This window comes from Tasmannia lanceolata, unplaced genomic scaffold (assembly GCF_043159265.1).
Source record: "Tasmannia lanceolata isolate RefF3 unplaced genomic scaffold, GAP_Taslan_0.1 ptg000029l, whole genome shotgun sequence".
In the NCBI taxonomy this organism is placed as follows: Eukaryota; Viridiplantae; Streptophyta; class Magnoliopsida; order Canellales; family Winteraceae; genus Tasmannia; species Tasmannia lanceolata.
The window spans coordinates 3,323,060-3,335,894 of record NW_027518706.1 but is presented as its reverse complement, the minus strand read 5'-3'; the positions used below and the strand labels follow the sequence as shown (position 1 = coordinate 3,335,894).

Genomic DNA, 12,835 nt, shown 5'->3' with positions numbered 1-12,835 from the left:
GAATCATCATACAAATGAATTTCCCAAATTCGTATAAACAATAGTGATGGAAGTACTTACACTTTTGACAAAAAGACAAGGCCTAAGCTAGGACTAAAGAATCATTCAACTATACACCTCAACGATGATAACTATACCAGTATTCTTTCCTTAAGTGGCTGAAAAAGATACTAGCAAGAAAAAAAGAGGCCCGGTTAAACGAAACCCCAAGAGGAGTTGTAAAGACCCGGCCACACCAAGGGTCGGGAAAATTAATAACTTTAATTAAATCTTGGCCATCGATCCTTCGATCAAAGATCAACGGTCTAGATCCTTGATTTGGAGCCGTTCGACCGTCGGATTCGCACTTACTATAAATAGTAAATCCCATTTTTTCTATGACTAGTAAATCTCATTTTTACTATAAATAGTAAATCCCATTTTTACTATAGATAGTAAGTGGGCCACATGTGCCACAAAATTTAATTTCCCTTTTTGTCTCACTTAAATAAAAGATAAGAATTAGAGAGACCTAAATATAATGGACTTTCTATTAATGCTAGGGTTATAATAGGAAATAAATTAGAAGTTAGAGTTTAAGTTAGAAACAAACAACAAAACCCAACACTTGTGGGTTTTATAAAAACCCAAAACGTGGGTTTTATAAAAACCCAAAACGTGGGTTTCCTCCCAACTTGCGCACGCCCATAGCAAACCGAAAGAGAGAGAGAGAGAGAAGAAAAGAAAGAAAAAGAAAAATGAAGAAAAGAAAATAGAGAAGGCAGGGAGCCAACCATGGGCAAGATGCCAAAAGCCACCCCGACGAGAGCGTACGACATTGGGTTGGTGATGCATTAAGGTGACCTAGAGAAATCCTAGAAAGGGCCACACCTAAACATTGGTGGAGGGTCCTAGATGGTCAAGAGTCGGCGGCCGGTATATAATGCCAGGATATGAGAAAAAAAGGGGAAATGAAAAAGGGTATGTGTAATGTCGTATGACCTTGGCGGTAGCCATCTCATATGCTTGTGACATTTTTCTTTTACATGCATTCATATTTTTACTCTAGTCCTTATTCCTATTCATTAATTGTTTTGCCTATGTCAGTTCATTATTCATAAGAAATGTTAATAATATAATCTCATTCTTGTTTACTCTTATTATGTGAGCCCACTAAGTGAGCTTGCTCTAATTCAGTTTACTACAGCTTTTGCAGGTTGACATGATGGCATGAACACAAAATAAGGGAGCTTAAAGGGATCGAGGGAAGAGTGTTCGGCCAGGTGGCCCTGTTGGTTTGACTAGTTATCCTTGTCAGGCAATTGGCCTTAGCTTGTTTTATTATGTTGGTTAGTTTCAACTTATGTTAGGAAACTTTAGGATTTTAATGATGATGGCTTGTAATTTCAAAAGAAATATAATTAGTAATTTATAGATGTGTCAACTTGTTTCCATTTTGGGGTAACGATTCGGGTTATGGGATTTTGGAAAAAGGGAAAAAATTCATGTCTAAATATTTGCCCTAAATCCGGGTCGTTATACTTATAGGAGTCAATAAATCCAGCACTTAAACCAACACTAACGACTGCAATACCTCTCCGAAAATCAAATTGATAGCATTGTCTCCGAAAAATTAGGAGGCTTCAGAAATTCAGGATTCACCACCACAATTTGAAGAAAGAACCTTCGCAAGACTATAGGCATTCATAGAAACCTTTTGCAAAAAATAATGCTCAGTTTGGTGTCCCAGCTCTGAATAAATCTCAAGAACAAAGTTTTGGTTTTAAGTTGAAGAGAAAACCCAAATACCAAACCACTAATGATAGTAGAGTAGAATGGCATAACGGCTTAAGAGGATTTAGTAAATGATTTCTAAGAAAACCTTGAACAACCAAATATTCTAATGTGAGTATAATAGAATGAAATAAAGGCTTCAGGATCTTCATCAAATAATTTTGCTAAAAAGCATGAGATTTTGAATATAATTGAATCGTAGAAATAATAAAATAAGATAACAAATAAATAAATAAAACATAAGTCAAATTTCCACTGACAGCCATGAGAATTTTTTTTTGGTGACATAGTGTATCCCCCCCACCCCCAATTTTAGGGTGGGACTAATCCCTATGGATGCACGCAATCACCCGGACAGCTATGAGATTTTGAATATAATTGAATCGTAGGATTCATGAGTTGAATTGTAAGACACAATAAAGTTGCAGGATTAATGTTCAATGGGATTTAACTCAAGGATTTGAATAGTAAGTAATTAGACTCAGTTCAGAACTAAATTGTAAATCATAGAATTTTAACAATATTGAAAAATCTATATAGGAGAAGAAGGGAGCCTATCGAGAACATTTTTTTTTTTAAATGACATGTTAGACCACAAAAGTGTTCATAAAAGTCATTTCACAAAAACTTTCACAATAATGTTGTCGAGGCACTCATTTTTTAGAGAATCAGAAAGCCAATTACATATTTCCATGTTTGCTATTGTAAACCTTTTGATGAATGCTCTGGACTAACATTTGCAATCTTAATATCTTGTAACCAAACCAATTCACAAAATATATAAAAATGTTAAAATCTAAAGGATTGACACACTGTTCAATATAAAAATAACAATAAATTGCAAATGAAAGATGACTTCAAGTTATAATGGGGATCACACAAATAAAACTGATAGTAAAAGTTGTCATGAGAAAAAACATGAAGGTGAGAAAATAAAACTTTTTTCAGAAAATACGCATCAACAAAAAAAGTACAAACCTCAAAAACCTTTACTTACTGAAAGAGATAACAGAAGGTTGGAAAATAGGCCTAGGAGGATAGGAAAAAATAGTGGTACCACTGATGTTATCATGGACTATAACAAATTTAGTATGCTTTGGAGCACAAAAAATAACCATATTATATTGAATTAAGAAATAAATTCCAGGACCAAGCCAAAAGGATATGCATCCAAGTTGCATCTCAATTTCCAGGTCAGTGAAAGGAGTGTAGGATGCTATACTGACATAAAGAATCAATAAATTTGAAATATAAGTAAGGGGATTTGCTAGGGACCATCACAGAAGGCGTTTCACATCTGTGCTGTTGCATGTGAGAGCAGCCACACGGGCACGAATTTTGTCTTATTCATTTAATTCATCTGAGGTGGCTGCTCTCACATGCAACAGCCCAGGCGCGAAATGCCTTCTGCAATGGTCCCTAGCAAATCCCATATGTAAAACCTGCTACTTTACTATGCAATGTACAGAAAGGTGAAGAATAAATGTATAATAAATTTCTCACCATCAGTATCTTGTTTAGATGGACCCCTTCTCGATGATCTAAAGCAGCAACAACTCATATGCATGTGAGGCATCTGACTGAATCTTCTGAAATTCAATGTATGCCCCCCCGTTTATCTGCGACGTCGACCCCAGACCGTTGGAAAAATGAAAAAAATTCTATTATCTTCGTGAATAGTTTGGTTGGAATCATTCCATAAACTGTATAAAACCAAGACGTCGGAGTCAGGATCAAGGACACCTAGCAGAATCACATGTGAGAAAACCCAGGAACTGGTTTTATGCAATTTTATTCCTCTAATTTTCATGTCCATATTTCCTCCAACTTAACAACCAAAATTGAAAAAACAGAGCAGCATATATTATAAGTTTGATCGGAGAATCAATTTACGAGATATTTAGCTACAACCATTGACCCACATTAATCTTCTTGATTTTGTCCCATATTCCCACTAGATATAAACACAAAAGACTTCCCTTAATTTCCAATAAAATTTTAGGATTCTTTGTGTTAAAGTATAAAAGAATAAATAATGCCTTCTCCAACAGCTTAAGCTTTTGGAGTAACTGCTAGTTTCACATGTTATCAGAGCAAAGGTCTTGAGTTCAAACCTCCTTGGAGTCCAAAATCCACATGCAATCGTCAACCCAAAAGTCGGGCCACATGTCCCACGTGTAGGCCAACCCAAAGAAAGAGGGGCCACACGTGAAGGGGACTGTAGAGTATAAAAGAATAAATAACGCCTTCTCCAACAGCTTAAGCATTTGGAGTAACTGGTAGTTTCACACTTTGAAGTCTTCAATCTAGACCAGAGAGAGAGAGAGAGAGAGAGAGACAAAGAACACTCTTCCACATACATTAGTTGATCTTTCACTCAAGATGACATAAATATGCATATAGGCACATTGCGAATTTTCTTCCCTCCTCACTCACAAGATCCCAAAGGTACACCGGTGGGATCCCCAACCCAAAAGCAGACCAAAATATGAGATTCATTTTCAACCTAACATGTCCAAAAGTTCTTCCACTTGAAAATCTTCCAATTTTCCCTCATCGACCCCCAACTCCATCCATTGCACTCTTTCCAAACTTCTCAAAACCCACCTAAAGTACTTAGCTGCTTGATGAAGATGAGTGTGTCTCCGCATATGGAAGTATAAACCTAAGCGAGTGAAGTAAACCACCTTGAATGCTTCATTCGAACGCATGCTCTCCGATGTTGCAAGCATTATACTAAGCATTTTTATAACGCCCCGGCAACCGTGTAGATATTGTCTGGTTCTAGGCTGCAGCCCTCCCCGGTTTTGTTTTTCAGCAGAAAACGCGTCTGCACAGCGAAGGTTTGGGTCTACACATATAGCCCAGGAACTTTCTCTCTCCGCTTCCGATGTGGGACTATTACAATTTTGCCTAGTATAGTAAAGAGAAGAGGATAGGGGATCTCCTTGTCTTAGTCCACTCAAAATCTTGAGGAAGCAAGCTGATCAGTTAGCTATAATGGAGAAGTGCACAGATGATACACAAGCACTAATCTACTGACTCTCTTCCCCCAAAACCGGTTGTGGAATGAAACTAGTCCATAAAATTGCAAACAACATTAGCACAAGCCTTTTCTACATCCAACTTACATAAAACCTCTAATTTCCCCTCCCTATTTCTCGTAAGTCGTAACCAAGCCCTCAATCTAGATCAACACTTTAACCTCTGATCATAGACCACATTGATATTTGTTTACCACTTCAACCATGTGCAAAGGTGACTCCACTATAACCTTAAATGGACTACTCACTAAACCTATAGGTTTGAAACTCTTAATTCCACCACCCCTTAGAGCTCTCGCCTCCTACAATGGACTGTCTAACACTTCAATGCTATGCAAATGCTATGATTTACACGGACACGAGTGTCGCGTGTCGACACAGACACGGAGTGTTGGACACGGCGAACTTCCAATATTTAGAAACGGGGACATGCCTAAAATAGAAAGTACATATAATCATGATTTGTGGACACGGATTCGTGTGCCGAGTTTCGACAAGGACATGAGGTATCTAACATGGCAACCCTAAAAATCTCAAAATAGTGTCACACTCAAACACATACATACATATAAAGTTATTGTCACTTCTAGCAGTACACTTAAAAGTGTCTAAAGGAGTGTGGACACGACATGACACGTGTGTCGGCAATAAATTCAAAGTGTCGGCCAAATCACAGCACAAAGGTAACTCCACTATAATCTTACAAGCATTGTACTAAGCATTTTTCTAAGCTTTAAACTGATTTAATCAATCAGGGCAGTTGAGGACTGATTGCTATTGTAATCTTTATATTTCACAATACAGTGCATGAAGAGCTTTTCAGAGATAGAAACATGACTAATCTAACAAACAAGTGAAAAAGAAAAAAAAAAGATATTATCTTCCATGAACTTCTTCTATTTTGAATGGTTTCAATTCAATATTTCTTTTTATTAGCACAACCAAAGAATCATAAACTGAAGAATTGAGCTTTAAACAACCCAAAATCTCTGCATTAATTTAACATAGAAGAAGAAAAACTTATCTTTTAGATTCTAAACGAATTCAACATAAAATTGGAACTTCATAGGATTCAAGAATAACAAACCAAAGAGACCGAAAAGGATAAACAAATCTACAACAAATTCGAAGGGAATGAATACCGAATCTACTTACCATAACCATAACAACAGATGAGAGAGAAATCCTCTGGAGATTAAAATAATCGCCAAATGGATGTAATTTCAGACACCCCAGAAATTCAAAAGTGGAGATTTAAGTATGAAACCCCTTTTTCCTTATATAAGGAAATGGCCGTTGCCACGTTTAACTTGATTGACTTCGGATGAAGGCTGTTCTCATGTTTAACTTGTTTGACCACTTTCCACGATTTCTATGGCCCTGTTTGTTTCGGACTTTGAGAACCGACTGTGGGCACCGACGGTCGGTCAACCCAACAAATACGTTCATTTGTTGGGACGTGAATAGGTTGGGTTTGTTGGAATTTAACCGGGGGTGAGTTCTAGCTTTTACGGGTGAGTTCTACCCGGTTTGATTCCTTACAATTAGTGTATGAGCTGGGGCGTGGTAACTCCCGGTAAGATCTCAATAACCCCGGTGTAGGACGTTGGAATTCCCTCAGAGAAGATCTCGTGGTTCCTACGTTGCAACCACGTGGAGGGGCGAGATGGTCCACGTTGCTTACGCGTGGAGGGGGAAATTGTTGGGGTTTCACGCAAAAGCAACAGTCCCACATACATGTGAAATGGATGTAGATGGGTTATAAGGGAATGGGCACCCTCCCTCTAACAGCTAGCTTTTAGGGGTGAGTTCTACCCGTTTAGATTCCCTACAAGAGCAAAACAAAGACTAACTTTGATGATCCTTTATCAGGTAATTGCTAATTGATCTACTCCCCGCTAGGTGTGTTCGGCGTTTCTCAAACCCGAACTCCTCCGAAAGTCGAAAGTAGTGGCATCTAAAGCTTGTAAGTATGAAGGAGGTTGAAAAAGATGTTCTTGGGTTCCAAACTCAACTTGAAATCTAGCACCTACCCAAACCAAGTTCCTACTAGAACTAGATCTAGAACAAAAGACGAACTAAAACTAGAACTTAACTAGAAATTTTTTTTTTTTAAGATGACAAATATATTCATACTATGAAAATAACATTGAGGACCAGAAGTCCCAACTTGCATTACATAGTATGGCCGGTCAGGAGCTTACTCCTAGACCATAAGAAACTAGAATAAAATTAAAACATCTTCTTCTGGGTCCCAGCATAATGGATTTAACCATCCGATCATTCCGTTTACATTCCAAAAAATACCATCCAAACAAAAGAACCATCGTGCTTCCAAAATTTCACTTGCAAGAACCTCTCTTCACAAATCTCCTCAAGGACGAGCAGGGATCAAAACAATAAAATGCCTCTGGTAGCTAAAGACCGAGATCTTTCAAGCTGGTGAGGATCTGCTTCATTTCGTTCTCTCCTCTTCTTCAATGATCAAAACAATAAAATGCCTCAAGATGCGAAAGACCGAAGTCTTTCAAGTTTGATGAGGATCAGCATCGTTTCATTTGCTCCCAAAATCTACTTTGAAATTTTTTAATGAACCAACTAAAACAGACATCCCGCCTAAGAGACAACTACCCATAATCCTTCGGCCAATCAACATAAAGTACCCCCATCCCAACTACCCATAATTATCCTCCTGCCTAACAACTTATACTACTTCCAGAAAACTGATTCAAACATCATGCTTGACTGAGATTAACAATCAACAACTTAAACCCTAGGCCCACGCCCTTAACACCTGACAACATCTAGAGTCTTAAAACAACAAACTCTTCCCAGCATCTAATTGCTAATACCAAACCTAGTTCCAACACCATATACTTAATCCTATGCCCCAGACGCAAGAAGAGAAAAGGAAAAAAAAGAAGAGAGACCCAAAAACAAAGGACCCTAATCACAGGCAATTTACATTAGGGAAGTTGGCCTTCTATTTCCTACGGGCATTCAGCTCTCGCTTCCCCTTTCCCACTGCTTTTCCCTTTTCCATCTTCTCACGCAAATCCCTTCTTCCATTCTGAAAGACATTTTCTTCGTTTCAACAATGTTTTCATTATATCCTATCCCAAAAACATCGCCGATCTCTTTCTCCTTTGAGACTCTGGCCTCCTCCAAATTCACCTCAATCTCCTTCCCATTTGTATCTTCCACGTGAGCAAATTTCTCTGGAACTTAACTAGAACTTGAAAACTAGAAAGAAAAGGAGAAGAGAATTGGGAGAGAAGGGGTTGTACAAATTTCTCTAAAGATGGTTTGAGAGTGTCAGATGTGAAATTTGTTTACCCCTAGTCCCTTTAAATAGAGCTCCCATGGGAACTTGTTTCCCACTAGGAATCCCTCTTGGATTGAAAAGCGTGTGTGCAATGACAACTTTGCTTTCCACCATGTTTCTTAAATTAAAACAACAAGGGGTAAAAATGATTTTTACCGTGGTGGAAGTGTGTAGAAGCTTTCCAATTCAAGTGGGCTTTCAAATCCTTCTCTAGCTCTCCTTTCCTTCTTTGAATTCCAACCAATAGAAATCCACCAATCTTGTAGCCAATAGGATTTCACTTAATTCCCTCCTAACCAATAGTGTTTAAGCTTTTAATTAAGCACATGCACAATAAATCACTAAATCCCAACCAGTAGGATTTAAGCTTTTAACTTAAACATCCAACCAGTTGGATTTAAGCATTTAAAGTGCACATGTTATTTAAACATAACACTGCTATAATAAGGTGTATCTCATCTTCTGGTTAGTGTGCATGCACCCTATGTATGGTGCATCTCCTTGTATCACATACAATGGATCTAATCCATTCCTCACACGTAATAAAATCCGGTACCCGGATTGTCCAATAATCATTTAAGGGTCTAGTGAGTTATGACTGGGATCATCGCAGGGATTTAATGGTTGTTCATGCAGGGCCCACCATGGGCCCCACTGCGATCTGACACAATGTAGTGTAACTACGACCGCATTAGGCAATTGGCCCCCACTAGGACATTACCCTGAAGAAGACCATCCAATCCAAAGTGCATGTCCTTCCTCCAATTCGCCATTTTAAGAGTTGGGTCCCACGGGGAGTGGACATAACTTACCCCCTGAGCCCGCTCAATGGTATACCTTTCGATCTGTCACTTTAAGCTTGCAAATGCAATTGCAGAGTCTTTTCAAAACAATCAAAAAATTTCAAAACCTCTGATAAACACTTTTATTAAATCGGTTAACCAGCCTTTTACTGAAGGACTTAGCTAAGATCGAAACTGTAAATGTAATATCACTTGTAGAGAGATGGAGAATTCCTTGTTGGGCATCACTATTGATCCCATGGGTTTGCCTGATGACCCATTACCACTCTTTGGTAATCCTATTTAGATTATAGTTAGTTAGACCAGTCTAAGGACATATATGAAAGGATCCTGCCCGACGGAATAACCTTACCAAATCCTTGTCCACATGCTATTCCCTTCAGTGCGTGATCCAATCATCACACCCATTCCACTTGCTTAGGATCCACTACCCCAGTGATCGAGATTGGCCACTCCAATGAATGTATGGAGGCAAGATTGATGCATGTTGTGTGTGGGTATAAGGTGTATAACCTCAACCCCAACCATGAACATTCTAGGTCTGGAAAGAACCAGAAGGCCATATGTCCCTGCCACATAATCTCTATGCTCATGGCCTATCCTACGATGCTACCTAAGGACAAACGTATGTCAATAATCATATCACAAACTCCAAAAAATACCCAAATAGATGCCATGAAACAATCAATTTATTCATTAATTACAAGTTCAATACAAGTTGTACTGGCTTTTAGGGCATATACTCTAACAAAAAGCAGCATGTGGCTATTTCTTTCTTCGGCAGGAACTTCAATCTCGAGTCGGACTGGGGACAAGGACTAAAATAAAAAATTTATTTATCAAAAGCTTCCAAATATTTTACAAAGTGCCCATTTATAGACTTTCATAGGCCAATCCTAAATCTACTCAAACTCTGAGTCCTACACCAACTATAACTCAAACACTAAAACAACTCTATCCTATAGCTTTCATGGACTAATAGGTAATTAGGAAATTTCCAACAAATAAAATAAAAAATAAACTCAAATATATTTAAGTATCTTAAGCATTGCAATCAACGTGGGTTGTTGATATGGACGGCATTTGATATCTTTCGAACCGAGGATGATTAGCCACTGGAAAATATGATTCGGTATCATCCTGGGCTAGATTGACATTATGGATTGTTGGATTGGTGATTTGGTGATTCTAGGCAGCTTGATCAAAGACATGACAATATTGGCTATTGATCTTTGTGATTTGTCGAGATGCAATTGCATCATACCACCATTCCTTAAATGAACTCCACCACGAGTTCATATTGCGGTCAATGATACCTGAGGGAGTAAAAATCGGCACGTAGGATGTGCTTCTTGCTCCAACTTCCTATTGGAGGCATTTCCAACGAATAAGATATTTCCACCTGGAAAGTACTCCGGTATGCTTGGGCGGGCGGTAGGATTCAACTTGGATGGAGAGCATGCCTTCGATGTAATCTTGAAACTCAGGTGACAAAAGCAGAAAGTAGCTCTCGCTTTGATCAACATCAAGGGCTTTGCATTCATCGAGGCGGGCGGATATTCGTTCATCTTAGTGGTACGATCTTCTTCAAGTGTGATCTTGCCTCTAATTGACTCATTGTAGCCATCATCATCAATTTTTTCTTCTTCCTCGGGCAAATCCTCAAGGAGGTGTTTGTCGGGCAACTGCGAATATATTCAGTAACAGAAGGAGATGGTGTTTGGCATGGAGAAAGTTTGTCAAATCATTGGTACAATCCGTTAAACCTCGCTTCTTATCTCTTAAATGCCTCTTCTAATCTATGAAGTTTAGGGTAGGCATAGGACAAGCCTGAATGTGAATAGGTTGGGTTGGGTCAAAACCAGGCAACGATCACATGATGACACTGGTGCGAGGACCCATTGAAGTCCCCAATGTGATGAACCCAGTCCAAGGTCGGCCGAAGCCGATTTGGAGTTCTTGGCCAAAGTCCATGTCCACTGACTCTAGCCGATTTAGAGTTCTCGACCGAAACTCAAGTCATCGGCTGATCTTGATTTAAAGTTCTAGGTTGAAACACAGTCCTTAGCTGCCTCGGGCTGGCCGGGATCCTCGGTTGATGCCAGAGTCCTTGGCTAACTAACGTCCGACGATCCCCCCATAAGGTGGTACAATCCACGATTAACGGCCATGTCCCCTGGAGACCATACGATGTCCCGCCAGCCACCATACCATTGACCCACATTTCTTGGACGATGGTACGAGCCCTGTACCAACGACCATGCCCATGCCATACCAACCGTACCGGCGCCATGCCGTCGTCCCTTCACCGACGTACCCCCACATCTCCACCTATAAAAGGAAAACCCACACTCCAAATGGAGGCTAATAATGTCATCATTCAGGTGCCCTTGACTAACTTCTCATCTTGAACTTCGAGCCCTCTTCATTATTGCTCAGTTCTCATCTATTGCCTCATTTGACTTGAGTGTCGAAGGGTTTCCATGGAGTTTTGACCCTGGGCATTCCTAACCGCTATTTGTGAGTGTAGGACACAGGACGAGTTGACTACCCTTCTGCCGGATCTAGACTGAGGGCGAGACCCATTTGAGCACTTGGTTGGATTTGAGCCCCAACAGATTGAGGTTGAGCATGTCCGTTAGGTCATAGAGAAGCTGAGCACTATGCCTTCTTAGAGGGATAAAAGCAACCACCCCGTCACATATCCAGGGGTACGAGATAATTCAATTTCTAACATGTGGTAGCCTCAGAAACCCTAAAAGATACCCCTAGTGCCAGCCGTCATAGTCAATTTTGGAAGTCAATCATGCCAAGAAAGCTATCAATCAGAGTATATATAATCCCCTAAAACAGGAAACAAGACTGATTCTCTGGGGGATCAATCGGGATCTTACCCAATCTGGAAGGCAAACCAGAAGCCATAGAAAACTGGCTTATTCTGAGAATATCTCCCTGCCAATCAAGGGAGAGTCCTAAATAGGCAACTCTCCCGCTCACTTCAGTCAATCAATTAAGGAGAGTCCAGAAGAGGCAACTCTCCCTATCATTCCAATTAACCAATGAGGAGAAAGCATCCCAAGAGGCAACTTTTCTCTTTCCCTAGAGGGCCTCTACCTATATAAGCAACTCAAAGACTCAAAGGTACCCATTATGACTTAGGCATCGGAGGACCTTCCCGGAGAACCAACTTTGGGTAGGTCTTCTGATTGATTTCTCATGGTTGCAGGTAGATCTTCACCCCATGCGGAGCCAGCTCAGCCGATCACTGATTTTGACCACAACACTCTATTAAACAGTGAGTTTCTGGTCATTTTATCGACCTTATGGTGCCTTTTCACATTGAATTGCACCTTTTGGTGGAACCCGGTCATGATGGGCTAATTATTTGACTGTTAAATCTCATAAAATCACAATTCTACGTTCCATATCGATCATGGAGTGACTGTTGGCTTTTGTGAAACCCCCGTCTTCCCCCAATAGACATCAGATTGTGATCGATCGCCAAATTACTGCTCAAATCGCACCCCATTGGCCTTTGACTATCGGTACTTGACTGGTCATGATCCAACGATCTAGATTGCACTGATCTTTACCACGCGTTCCTTCGCTCTAGACACACCTAATCGAGCACTAAGCATTGTAAAACATCGGAACACAATCTTCAATAACTCTCCATCATGGCCTATTTATCTCCACGATACATGTTGAGAAACATGAATATACTGGAGCCTAGAAGGATGGAGAGTTATTGAAGATTTTTCATCATGGCCTATTTATCTCTAAAGCCAATCGGTCGAGTGGGGCCGACTTATCAAGACACCATCTGGTTGGACTGGTTCAAAGATGTGGCGCAACCGTTGCCAATCGTGGGAAGGTGGATGATAGTCACC

General features: G+C 39.9%; 1 protein-coding gene across 6 annotated transcripts in view; it reads right to left on the bottom strand.

Annotated features, from left to right (window-relative positions):
* Positions 1–6,270, bottom strand: part of LOC143858921 (cold-responsive protein kinase 1-like) — a 31,422-nt gene extending 25,152 nt beyond the window's left edge. For 4 of the 6 annotated variants that reach the window (XM_077369628.1, XM_077369630.1, XM_077369627.1 and 1 more), the window contains exons 1-2: positions 5,973–6,270; positions 3,277–3,476 (exon numbers count right to left, since the gene is read on the bottom strand). In XM_077369628.1, coding sequence (XP_077225743.1) covers positions 3,277–3,349 — 73 coding nt within the window. In that variant the 5' untranslated portion in view covers positions 3,350–3,476; positions 5,973–6,270. The remainder of the gene's footprint in view (positions 1–3,276; positions 3,477–5,972) is intronic. The other 2 variants (XM_077369626.1, XM_077369625.1) reach the window with 2 other exon arrangements.
* Positions 6,271–12,835: the final 6,565 nt, after the last annotated feature.